Raw genomic sequence first — 12591 nt, 5'->3', positions numbered from 1 at the left:
TATCAATGGTGCCTGCGTACCTCTTGTGGTACTCGTACAGCGTTTTTGTGACATGCAGGTGTTAACTCAAAGCACTATTCTGGTCTACAGAAAATGGTTTATTCAAATATTTTAAAAAAACTTCAAAAAACCAAACACTTCTCCTTTAAAAAGCACAAAATATATTCTTGTTCACCTGACACAGCAACATTAACTACAGTGGAGGGCAGTTGTACAGCTCTGCACCACTTACAAGAGAAGTCATAAAGTCTTACGAACATAAATGTCAGTGCAAACCAAATTGAGTATTCTTAGACAATAGACACACAATAAAGATCAACATGGAAAAAACAGTAGTGATTTAACATAAATAAAAATGTTCCAAATAAAGTTCAAAACTAATACAATAAAACACATGTTAATAGACCTGTACTTCTCTACTTTGAAAAATAAGTGGTATTCTGTTCACTCATGTATAATGGCATGATGCCGTCAAAGTTATCCTGACAAAGTATAATTAACAATTCAACCGTATCAATAATTTGCGCTTCACTGGATCCTTTTCAACACCATAACAGTACAAGATGACACGGTTTTGACAACACACTCACTTCCAACTGTACAATAAATTAAATGACCAACACACAGCTACTGTGAACGAGGGGGAAAATCATAAATAAATTAGCATTCATCACTTTTTCATCTTGTCAATACAGTGCTAAAATGTCCCCCCCCCCCCTCAAAGTCTTCTTTGTACGTTTGTTAAAGCCCTTGAAAAACGCAACAATATCTCCACTATTCAAGACAAGATGTTAGTGCAGGTTATGTTTTCAAATGGCTCTTTGGTAGGGACATAAGGCCTTTAGAATCTTTTAGTCTCACAGTTTAAAAAGCACAGTGCATTTTTGAAGGAGAACCTCGCAATTTACAGATTGTCTGTGCAGCACGACGCTGGTAACAACCATCTCGATTCAGTTCATCCGTTTTGCACCTGATTGCATATTTTTAGCTTAATTTACGTACAATAAGTTAAGACAAGGCAAGTTTAAATTTTGATTCCAGTTCAGTTCCAGTGCATTATGGCTTCAATTGAACACTGATTTGAAAATGGCTTAACTAACATCTCTTTGGCGCTGAGAGGTGAGTTCATGGATATTTCATAAACAGACAACTGACCTTATAGGACGTGTTTTACATTTATATACAGATTGGACTGGCACCATTGCGTCCACTTATGTTTCTGGTTACTAGATAACCTGCATTCACTCCATCTGTAATACACAAAAAGTAAACACCATGCTAAACTTCCTATACACACACATAGTAATGATTATTATTATACTTATTTACTGAATATTTTGTACAAAGTGCTCCAATTTCCTCATGCCTAGGTTGCATCTCTTGAAATTGCATCATTTTTTTAGTGAGCCCCATTTGAAAACTCAACATTTGAGTTGGATGGAGAATCCACGTTGCACACACCATGGCATGTTTTTAGTATAAAGTTTAGTAGCACACATCATTTTGGGGGACTTTAATAAGTCTTGTCATCTTTGTAAAATAGATTCCACAAATTTATGGATGTTTCAGTAATGTTGAGAAAATACAAAACATTTGTAATTGAGTTTTTTGTATAAAATAAATGGAAACACGTGAAGGAGGTAAAATGATTTCATCCCGAGTTTTTGTTCACGTGTCACAAACAATAGGATATGAAACGTTTGCTCAAAATAAATGACCAGCATTTTGATCAGAGGGCTGCAGCAATTTTTCAGATCAGGTCGGCACTTAAACTGGACAACGCGGCTTGTGTCCAGTGTTTCATGTCAAAGTTGGAAAACAGCAAAAGATTTTCAAAAGGCCCCGCATTCATCCCATCAACCCGACAGTTGTGTGATCTTTGCTCTCGAGCCACTCGAGCCCACTAGAATGCGTCGCGTCGCTGGTGATTTGCTGAAACAGCGGCTGATTAGCCATCTCCTCCGGAGCGGCGCTTTGAAATTGCCCTTGCTGACGACCGGGGTCAAAGAGGAGGTTGGCATCCAGCGTATTCAGGTCATTGATGCTACCGGACAGGTCCGAAGTCATTCTAAGTTCACATGGAAAATCTGCCCCGCCTGCCGCTAACCCCGGCACCTGTTGCACCAGCTGATTGCCGGCGGCAAGGTTGCTGTCCGGTTGGACGCCTTTAAAAGTGTGGCTGAAACCCAACTGCTGTTGGCGTGAGCTCAAAAGTTGCCGTGTCGCCTGATGCTGCTGATGCTGCACCTCAGAGGCCGACTGAGTTGCAGCGGAAAACATTTGTTCACTAGTGAGGTAATTGGGCCTTGGTGTGCCGGAGGAGTCCAGAGCGATCGGGCTGACATTCCCAGACTCGAGGATCTGAGTGAGATTCATCCGCGCCGTGTAGCTCGAAGGCATATTATTCATGCCCATACCTCGTGCGGTGTCGTGGTCCCCGTCCAGCTTACCCAGAAGGACGTCAGTGATATTTATGCCGCCGCATTGCTGGCCCGTCATCGGCGGAACTTCCGTCTGCATCATGATGTTGAGTGGCACGGAGCGACTTCTTTGAGCCACGCTGCTCACCCCGAGATTTCCCTGGTTGTTGGCAAAGATGTTTAACATCTCAGGCGTTACCGGTGAGTTAAACGGGGAGACGCACTGCTGGTGGATATTGTGAAGGCCACTGGCTGCTGTGCTCGCCACCAAGTTCCTCTGGTGTATGGCGGGGCTAACACTGCGACATCGAAAAGATCCACTCGCGGGAAGGTTGCTGCCTTTGTTATCCAGAGGAGCGGGCACGGCGAAGCCCTCCTGCTTGGTCGCGCCGGCCATGCTGGCTACCTGCTGCTGCACGGGGGATATTGGAGTCAACCGGCCAAAACGGCTGTCGTGGTGCCTTGCGTGGGGGACGGCGAAGGCGTGAGGCTTTTGAAAATGGTCATCAATGAGGCCCTGATAGCCGGGTAAAATTCCCACGGCGTTGTTCGATTTATTTAGGCTCCCGTTGCCGCTGTAGCTATTATTCATCCAGTCCAGCCTGGTCTTGTCCGGGTGGGTGGCCGTTGGCCTCTGCATGGGCTTGACGGGGCTGCTGGAGACGGCGCCGCTGTCGTGGAAACTCGTAACGCTGGAGTTAATGGGGGTGAACGCAAAGGGATTCCTGCACTCCACAGGGCTGGGAGGCACAGTGCTGCTGCAGCTGGAGAGCGGAGTGCCGACCGGAGTGTGTCGACTGCTTCCCAGGGCACTGTCGACCGGCGTTATGGGGGTGATACGCGAGCGGGGGCTCTCTCTGGTCAAACCTTGAACGCCCGTCATTTCCGACGTGGGCGTGGGTGTCGGTGTTTGGACTAGATTGCTGAGGCCACTGCTGTTGGCGGCACGGTAAAAAGTATTCACTGTCTGATTGGCGGACATGGTGTTGTGTGTCATCATGGCCTGCTGCGCTTGCAGCGTGACGCTGTTTCCAAACTCTTGTTTATTCAGTTTCATCTGCTCTTCCATCTGGACCAGTTCTTCCACGATGCTGTCTTGAGTAACATCATCGTCAAAGGGGAAGTATTCGATTTCTGTCTGCATAGGGAGTTGGCTTGACGTGGAGGCTCGGTCCAAAAAATCCAGTGGTCCGGAAACGGCTTGAGCGTAGCTCTGCGGCTGAAGGTGTCGTAGACCTGCTGATGAATTTGAATTATCCGCTAAGGTATACGCGTCGGACATCAGGTGCTCCTCCGGTTGCTGCGCTATAGGGTGGCTGACACCGGTACAAGTTTCCATAACATTGAAAGTGTTTTTCCTCTGCATTGAGCTCTGTGTTTTGGCAACAGTGACAAAGCCGCTGGCTCTGGAAGAGGCATTGCCAATTGTATTGACTTGACCGGGCAGAAAAGAGTTCATTTTCATCATTTTCATCTCCATCTCCCGGGCGACTGGCGCGCTCTCGGGTCTCCGACTGTCGTATCCGAGGCCAGCGGTGCCCTCTTCTGGGTGTGGGGACAGAAAAGCCCTCTTGACAGGAGAGGGGGCCGGACTGAGGCCCGAGCGCTTCCGGAAGCTCTTAGCCGCACAGATGCCTTCCCCAAATGAAGATGCTGGGTTGCTGTTGTATGTTGAGATAACTCGCATATTCGGACAGGAGGGAGCTAAATTCAGAGATCTCATATTAGTTGGGGTGTTGTTAACGACTGCTGCGGCGTTGGTGGTCACGGGGACATTTGCATCATATTTTGAGCTGGATGTGGTTTCCATAGTGTGGAAGCCTTTAGTTTGAGGTATTGGAACGCTAGCAGCCCTCTGCGCCATCGTGACACTGCTCACAATTTGTTTTTCTCTATTCATGTGTATCCCTTCGACCTCCATTTCGACATCAATATCATGGGCGTCAACCTGCGGGGCCAGAATGGGGAGGGCGGAGGTACTCCTTGTATTTTGACGGGATCTCAGGATGTCCTCTGACAGGCTGCAGCTACTGATGCCTGCAGATGCCGGCCTTAAAGTGGTGTTCGTAAGGGAAGTAGTGGCATTGCCGCTGTGGGGTGCGAGTGAGATGGCTGTCATCTTGACCAGACTGACAGGACTAACATGACAAGTGGTCATCACAGTCTTGATGGGGTTGTTGCCAATGAGCATGGTGGAGGGCGAGCACAGAGCGATAGCATTGCTGGTCGCCGGCTTGGGAAGGATTTGAGGATAGCGTGGACGAGCTGAGCGTTCCCCGACTGGACTTGGGAGAATATTTACGGAGCTCTTGGCGCTTTGTTTCGGGGGCTGAACTGGCTGCGTCACCACTTGGAAGTTTATAGGCAGCAATTTGCTCTCCCCGGTCCCCACTGGACTGGCAGACATCAGCTGGCCGCTTTGCTGTGTCTGCGGACAAGGAAAGTCGATCAGATACACCCGATTATTTCAGTTTTGCTAGTCAAATGCTATATTAGTACCATACACAAACTTTATATTTTCTTCATAACTTATGTAATTAATCTGAGATGTTCTTGGAGAAAGTGGGGCCTGAGAGTCTGTTATTTATTTTCTTTATGTCTAAGTCAGTTAAATAGAAAACAAAGCGTGAATCCTCCGTATTTCTCACCGTGACGGGTCTTGGGACAGCAGCAACCACGATACCGATGGTCGGCTGAGCAGAAGGAGAGACTGGGCTACCACATTGGCCGCTGCCGTCATCCGTCGTCTTGATTGGACCCTCTCCTGGTATGGGTGAGTGCAGCTTTTGTTCTTGTTGTTTCCTCTGGATTTTCCTCTGGAGCTGCTGCTTGGCGTCGACAGTTGGCGATGACAGAGTTGCCGTTTGAGGCTGGAAGCTGTGTGCGTCGGCGGTCGGCACAAAAGCTGAGACTGCCTGCAGAGGCTTAACTTCTGAAATAAACAAATAAATACAAATTAAAATGTAAATAGTAATGGCAATCATAAGCTTGGTGCTTAACTAAACACTCCCAGACTTCACAATGAAGAAGTCATTTTGTAAATAAATTGAGACATGATCACTATGTCTTACTGCTAATGTTTTTTACCTCTACCGAATGACATTTCTGCACACCAGTAGCCCAACTTTGGGATACTAGCACAACAACTACTTACTCCCAACGACAACAAATTAGAGCAGTACCAAGCTACCACCACTAGATGTCACTGTAAGTGCGCATGAAAGGCCAACCGGCTTCCCACCTGTTGCCGCGCCTGTCATAATGGTGAGAGCTGCCAGGGACTTGTTGCTGATGTAGTGGCTGTCCATCAGGAAGCGAGCCAGCTCTTCCACTGCCTCGAAAGGCCGTTTCAGCACCTTTTGAGCCCACTCGCACACCAAATCACAAGCCGCAAAGCGAACCTCCTCCTTCATACTGCCAAGGTAGCCGCCTGCTGAGTCCAGTCCATCGCACTGTGGCCAAAACACAATGAAATACATGCTTAAATTGGCAATCTAAGATGAGTGAGAAGTTCATCCAAACACAAAGATTAATTCTGAAATGTAAGAAAGAAAGATGCAAATGTGCTCACTCCTTCTCCAGTTTTCTGTAGCTCCAGACTTGGTAAACACGGAAAGTGGACAAAAGGCCTTTTCCTCAGTCCACTATAGCAATATGTAAGGCAGTGTTAAGATAAATTTGTCAGATTGCAACAGATTTTATGAAGCGTTTCTTGGACCGTAAATACGTAATGGAAACTGTGTATTACCACATCCCCCAAAAAATGAGGTTTACTTTAAACACCCAGGGTGAAGGACGGTCAACAAGCCAAAAACAAAAGTTTCACGCGTCATGAAGGTCAAGATCAAAGGTCAAGATCACAGCAAATTCCCCCCAGCACTTGTGTATTATGCCCCTGCTTCGAAGGGGGAATTTATTTCATTTCACGTCTATATTTAGAGAGCTTATGAACTGTAAGAGCAGATGGCCGGTGAGTAGAGACAGGCGGTTACAGTCCATTCCAGGGAAGGATATTTTGATTTTCCTCTCATGCCAAGTCGACGCGCCTTCATGTTGGGGAAGACATTTTTCATCATTTTGCCAAAGTCTGCAGCACTCAGCGGATGGTAATTGAGATTGTCACAGAAGCTTCTGCAGAAAAAAAACAACAACAGAAATTGGAAGTTTGATTCATTTGGACTCGTCCATTCAAACAGTAAAAAAAATCCCCAAAAAATATCACTTTATAATTGACAGAATTCGATTAAAGCATATTTAGATGTCGACCATGGGGTTGCTTACTGCAATTTGTGACTAAAGTTTCTCACTCACACGATGGACTGCAAAAGATGCACACTGCCGCAGTATTAAGGCTGAAACAATTAACTGAATAACTGGAATTACAAAAAAAATTACATTTGCAATGGTCACAATGTGTTACGAGTAACAAAAACAAAAAAAAAAACGCATCCCAATTTTACATTAGCATAATCAGCATTATACATTAGTACAAAAAATAATCTCTGAATCTGCAAAATGGGGAACCGCCATACAGTGACTGCATTATGAAACAGAAATGAATTAGGACTAAAATCGGCTTTTATGTTCAGGAGTGGCGCACATTGTGATCTCTTGGAGCCTTTTCACCTGTCCACCCCAAAGGCGCCAAAATATCTGTGGGTGGGGCCGAATTTAGTCGAAAGACAGTTACATAAGAGTGCCAAAGCATTTCAATGGCCGTCTCAGACTTTCCATTCTAATATTACCAGCACATGCTGCTCTATGATTCTCAGGCCCGCGGCGTCTATTTATAATGAGGCTTCAGTCAACAGCAATTTGGTTTGGTTGTCATGAAGCAGCAATAACGCTTTTTATTGACAGTACTCACTTGTATTCGTCATAAACTTCCTGTTTGGGGAGCGAGGTCTCAGGGTATTCCTCTAAATGATTGTGGATCCAATTGAACGCATGCATCTGCTGCGTGCGGCTGGATGACACAGCACTCTGATCACTGACAAAATACATTTCCATTCAATTTAACATCCAATTGAACTCGTTACCAAAAATAATCTTACGCTTTACCTTTTCTCAACGCTGGCGCTGCTGATGGGGCCTGAAGGCAACTTAAGGTACAAGTAAAGTTTTTCAATGTCTGTGAACTTCTCAACATCTTGCTATGGAAGTAGAACAAGGGGAAAGGAAACATGTTATTTCTTTTTAAGAAAAAACACAAAGACACTAACTAACACACTCCTGCCTGGAATGAGGTATACAATATTGATGAGGCATCCCATATTATCACTGGGCATCCGATTATATAAAAAAGAATGCATATCCAAGATGGATTTTTAATGCAGAGTTTGATTGAATCTAATTCACGTCTACTCCATTAAATCTGAAGTAAGATGATTTAATAACCACACACATGTCTGTCTATGACGGACATGCCTTGATTAGCATTAACATTAGCGCAACAAAGCCAACATGCAACCTTACGCACGACCTCTGGGACTGTTGATGACAGGCTTTGTTTAATTCATGCTCTTCCCCCTCACACATACAAATCAGTATCATGGAAATAAAGACAAAAAGGCAAAGTTCTCCAACATACTAAAGAGAGTTTCACCAAATGGTGCATTTTTGTTAAAAAAAAAATAATAATAATAATGAAAATTAAGCTTGAAAGGGGCCCTTCCTTTTCTGCATGTTTGGAACACAGAAGCATGGTGGTCATTCATCATGCTCAGCTTTGGCTCACTTGTCCTTGACGTTGCCTCCTCAGCAGAGACTGGCACTGTGTACTAATGATGCTCAAGGATAAAGGGACAAGCGAGGATGCTGAGATGCCTGCTAAATGTTCTTTTTGCTGTGGCCAACATGGAAGGACCATGAATAGAATTTTTGTTCTCACATTTGGACTCAAAAGCCCTGGCTAATAGGAAAGTAGTAACTGGTGCCAAGGAAATACGCTCAACTGAGAGAATAGCATCTTTGTATTGTTTGTTAGCTTGAAGCAAAATCGACTGCTACGCACGCAAGTATTGTCACATTATCGGTCTGCATGAGTTGCAGTACCGTTTGTGTTTCAAATATCTGTTGCTTAAAGGATTCTAACGCTGATGCTATTTGTTAGCCTGACTATTGTCTTTTGCATTGTTAAGAACAATCACTGAAATGCAATAAACGTATCTAAGAGCTGTGTCCAAAGACTTTTGTCCAAAACCCAGAAAGGGGCGAATGGGGTCAAATGAAATCAAATCTGTAGCTCAGGATGCCCCACTAAATGCAGAGTGCGCAAACACATCCGCAGTGCCAACATGTGCCCCCACTCAGACATTTCTCTACTTTGACTTCTCAGAATAACCCCATCCAGTTCACCTTTTTTTTAATTCCCCTCCCTGTTATTATGATTGTTGTTGTTGTTGTTAGGGAACCACAAGTTTCCAGGGGCAGCAGGCAGCCAAAATGTCACGATAATCAGGGGGTTGGACATACTGGAGCTTGAGTCCCTATGTCTACATTTACTCACTGGGGATCTTCGGAGCTAATGCAGTGGAAGTGATACAACTTGGAGTTAAACAATTTTTTGGGAAAACCATGCCTCAGAAGTCAAAAAAGGAAGAGTCAGCCCGTCTATGGCATTTTGCTTTCTTTGCTAGCATTCACCTCAACAGAACCAAAGCTATGTGGCTCTTTTAAATACACAACAATTTGTTTCATGTTTAAATTGACAATTATCTTCAACTGGGAGCGGCACTAAACACCTTTTTTCCAAAGAATTGTTACTAACTCGCTACACCCAAAGTCACACATTGCGTCATCGTTATTTTGATCATGGTGATGTTGGCGGTCATCTGAAATTGTATTTGAAAATAATACAATTAACAAACCAAAAAAATACTCACCAGAATGGTGTCCACTTTTGATTGAACCGTTTTGCTGAAAAGAAGAGATAATAGTATCAATTAGTATGCTCGTGGGCCGCCGCTATGTAACATGAGCAGCGCTGGTGCATTTATTTATAAAGTGGAGGAATGTCTGGCATGAGTTGACCCTCCCTTCAGCATCTCTCAGGTCATGTAGCCCACCACCATGGACATATGCTGTCACATGTAAAAAGACATTGTCTCGTCGCCTGTTCCAATCCCAACCTTGAGGTGCAATATTTTCAGGTATTAAATTTTGTGTTCAAACTTTGTAAAAGATGAACGAGTCTCACAGAAAAGTTTAGATATTAAAGTTACAGTATAGCTGTAGCACTCTTGAATGTCCAATCAGAGCGGCTTTTGAATGAATGATGGCAGTTTATTTCATCTACACACCTCTGTCTTTTGAGAACTTTATTTGGGGTAAATCAGAGGCACTTTTATGGTGGTATTTCATTTCAATCGAGTTGTACCACTGTATCACAATAGTGGTGTAAAAAGTTTTGAAATGATTTAGGTTTGTCTCATTTTCTTAATTACAACAACCTTGCATTTGATTAGGGGTGTGTAGACTTTTTATAGTCAATGTACATTTATGGAGTGTGGGTATCCAGAGCAGAGGCAGGAGCAATGGAAGACCAGGTTTAATTCCTAATCTGCAGACAGGTCATTTTGTTGTTGACAGCGAGACAGAAGGTATAGGCGAGTCACATTTAAGGACACCGGCTCGGCCTGGGTCAGCGCGGATGCCTTAAGCCGCGCAGAGAACAGTTCATTATAATTCGCTGTTACCGGGCTGAGTGGCCGGGGATCTCATTATCTTGTTTTCAGGACACATTTAGCAGGCACGCTGGATTAGACCTGAGATGTGTTTCTTTCGACCGACATATTAGAAACAAACTTGTACTTGTAGAGATTAAACAGATCCATGAAATCCCAGTACCACGATTTCCTCACAGCCATCACCTACTCAGAGTGAGCTGGGGTAGGCTCCGACAGGAGATACATGAACATCCTTTTTGTGCAGCACTTGTTAATGTTTTTTCTTCACCAGGAATACACAGTACATCTGTATTTTACACTGTAGCACATTCGTATTTGTCCTTTATCTCAATGTATCAACATAAATTCAAATGCAAAAGGAGGCTTGTAGCTACAGAGATATGCAATCTAGAGGCAAGGCATTGTAAAAACAATCTTCAGTAGGGCTGTGCAATTAATGGAAATTCAATTAAAATTATTACACTTCAGGATTACAAAATTGGCATAACAGTAAAAAATCAATTATCAATATGCATTAATATCCAATGCACTGTGAATTCAAACAAGGAAAACATACTTGAATATATTCATTTGCACCTTTTTTATATTTTAATATACTCATTCTATAAATTTTGTAGGGTCCAAAAAGACCTCACATAATTAGTGTTTCAAAGAGATGTGTCTTAATATTTTTTACATTGAAACATTTTGCACCAAAAAATCATTTGAATAATCGTGATTTCAATTATTACCAAAATAATCATGATTCGTATTTTTTTCATAATCAAGCAGCCCTAACTTTCAGGATACTATGTAAACTACAATCACAATAACACTATAGTTTTGCGAATGTCATGTGACCAAATCCAGGAAACAAGTGAGCCGTGATGTTCGCAGACTATTTTAAAGGGAAAAACTGACTTGACTATTCCTTTGAAATACTGGGGTTTTAGTTTGTGTTCAATTAATCCTTTAAATTACTTTTTAAATTAATTTTGGACGGGACAGGAACTGAGATGAGACCTGCTGTTTTTAGCAAAAATCCACTAGTAAACACCTTCCCTAAAAAGGTTTATACAGTTCTGTAAATAGTAAATAGAACCTAGAGATGCCACAAGATGGTGATAAAAATACAGCACAGCATATGACCTATTCTACTGAAAAGCAGAAATCTTGTCATGTTGTTAATTTTATGCTGTTAATCAGTGGCCCAAAACAAATGGACCTGGACCTGTTTTAGTTGCCTAACCTCAGTTTGAAAACCATGCAATTAATATTTGATCATCTCTCTTTATGCCAGCAACAAATAGTGACAGACAGAACAAATACAGGATATTCTACTAGAATCTCATAACTACATGGTAGAAGCTACAACTTTTAAAGTAAGCACTTTTTGTTTGGCGTGGGTCGTGAGATTTTTCTCATACATATATAGGTTGGCAAATCCAAACATGCAAGCATGGGCGCCCCTCACCAGATGGAGTTCTTGATCCGGAGCTGTAGCGCCCCGGCCTCGGCGCTCTGCAGCCCGGAGAGGAGACCAGGCTGGAAGCTGCCCGCCCCTCGGTCTGCATGCTGCTGATGCTGCTGCTGCTGGGGGTCCTCCTCGGCCATCGCAGGAGTCCCTGGCTGGTGCCGCGGTACACCGGACGAGGAGGCGTGCACGGGGCGACTCGCCCTGGCGGGCTGGCGGCTTAAACAAGAGTAGGAGGTCGCCGAGCTAAGCGGTCATCGTCATCATCATCATCAGCGCGCCGTGTTGTTTTTGTCGTCGTCTGCCCGCAGCCGTCCGACATCTCGCCCCTCCAGCCCACCGCACTTTGCAGTCTTCATGAGAATTCAGCGTCACACACTCACTCGCTTCTGCGCGGATAGAATAGTAAATGTCCAAGTAGTGCGCGCAGACATGTGAAGAACAACAAGCTTGTCCCTCCGGTGCCTCTCACCGAACCTTACGGGAGTTGTGGAAGACTGCATGTGCATGTGCGCCGCGTAGTCGCTGTCACCCATGCGCATGCGTAGTAACGTCCACAGTAATAAAAACAAGACGTAAGCACAACGTAATGATGCCACTTAGAGTATTATGCAGCAAGGGTGGACACACTTGAAGCACATTCTAACCAGTTTTTTTTTTTAAAAGCACATTCGTGTGTGTACTAACTCCAATGTTTTCTTCCTCACGGGGGTCACCAAGTATTTTCTAATAGGTATTAATAACATACTCAATCAAATAGGTCTAGTACTTCTTGTCCTACTATATATACTGTTCTGTGTTTTATTGTTTTATATATATATATATAAATAATATATATAATATATATATGGACTTAGAGATGAGACTTTAAGATATATATATATATATATATATATATATATATATATATATATATATATATATATATATATATATATATATATATATATATATATATATATATATATATATATATATATATATATATATATATATATATGGAATGGGGCAGTACGTGTATAGTACTAGT

At 43.3% G+C, this 12591-nt stretch overlaps 1 protein-coding gene across 2 annotated transcripts; it reads right to left on the bottom strand.

Moving 5' to 3' along the window:
• Positions 1-85: 85 nt before the first annotated feature.
• LOC148400609 (DNA-binding protein RFX7-like) lies at positions 86-12257 on the bottom strand. Of its 2 annotated transcripts, XM_088370229.1 has the most exons (10): positions 12039-12257; positions 11562-11950; positions 9305-9338; positions 7482-7573; positions 7288-7410; positions 6435-6551; positions 5992-6076; positions 5662-5872; positions 5069-5352; positions 86-4848 (listed from the first exon to the last, which is right to left on the bottom strand). In XM_088370229.1, exons 2-10 carry the CDS (start codon positions 11699-11701, stop codon positions 1849-1851), a joined length of 4086 nt encoding a protein of 1361 aa, XP_088226355.1. In that variant the 5' UTR covers positions 11702-11950; positions 12039-12257; the 3' UTR covers positions 86-1848. The 2 variants fall into 2 exon arrangements, with proteins under 2 accessions (XP_088226355.1, XP_088226354.1); XM_088370228.1 differs by having other exon boundaries at positions 11562-12257.
• Positions 12258-12591: the final 334 nt, after the last annotated feature.

The sequence above is a fragment of the Syngnathus floridae genome, chromosome 3 (genome assembly GCF_059516105.1).
Source record: "Syngnathus floridae isolate MCC-2025c chromosome 3, RoL_Sflo_1.0, whole genome shotgun sequence".
In the NCBI taxonomy this organism is placed as follows: domain Eukaryota; kingdom Metazoa; phylum Chordata; class Actinopteri; order Syngnathiformes; family Syngnathidae; genus Syngnathus; species Syngnathus floridae.
Note: the sequence above shows the minus strand (reverse complement) of the source record. Positions and strands in the feature narration are given on the sequence as shown.

Bases quoted from the DNA above. Each gene is read 5' to 3' on its own strand.
- LOC148400609 (XM_088370228.1), bottom strand. From the start codon at position 11,701: ATGGCCGAGGAGGACCCCCAGCAGCAGCAGCATCAGCAGCATGCAGAC. The intron at 9,339-11,561 runs GTGAGGGGCGCC...TCTTCTTTTCAG, and splicing joins CGGATCAAGAACTCCATCTG to CAAAACGGTTCAATCAAAAG. The intron at 6,552-7,287 runs GTGAGTACTGTC...TTTTTTCTGCAG, and splicing joins GAAGTTTATGACGAATACAA to AAGCTTCTGTGACAATCTCA.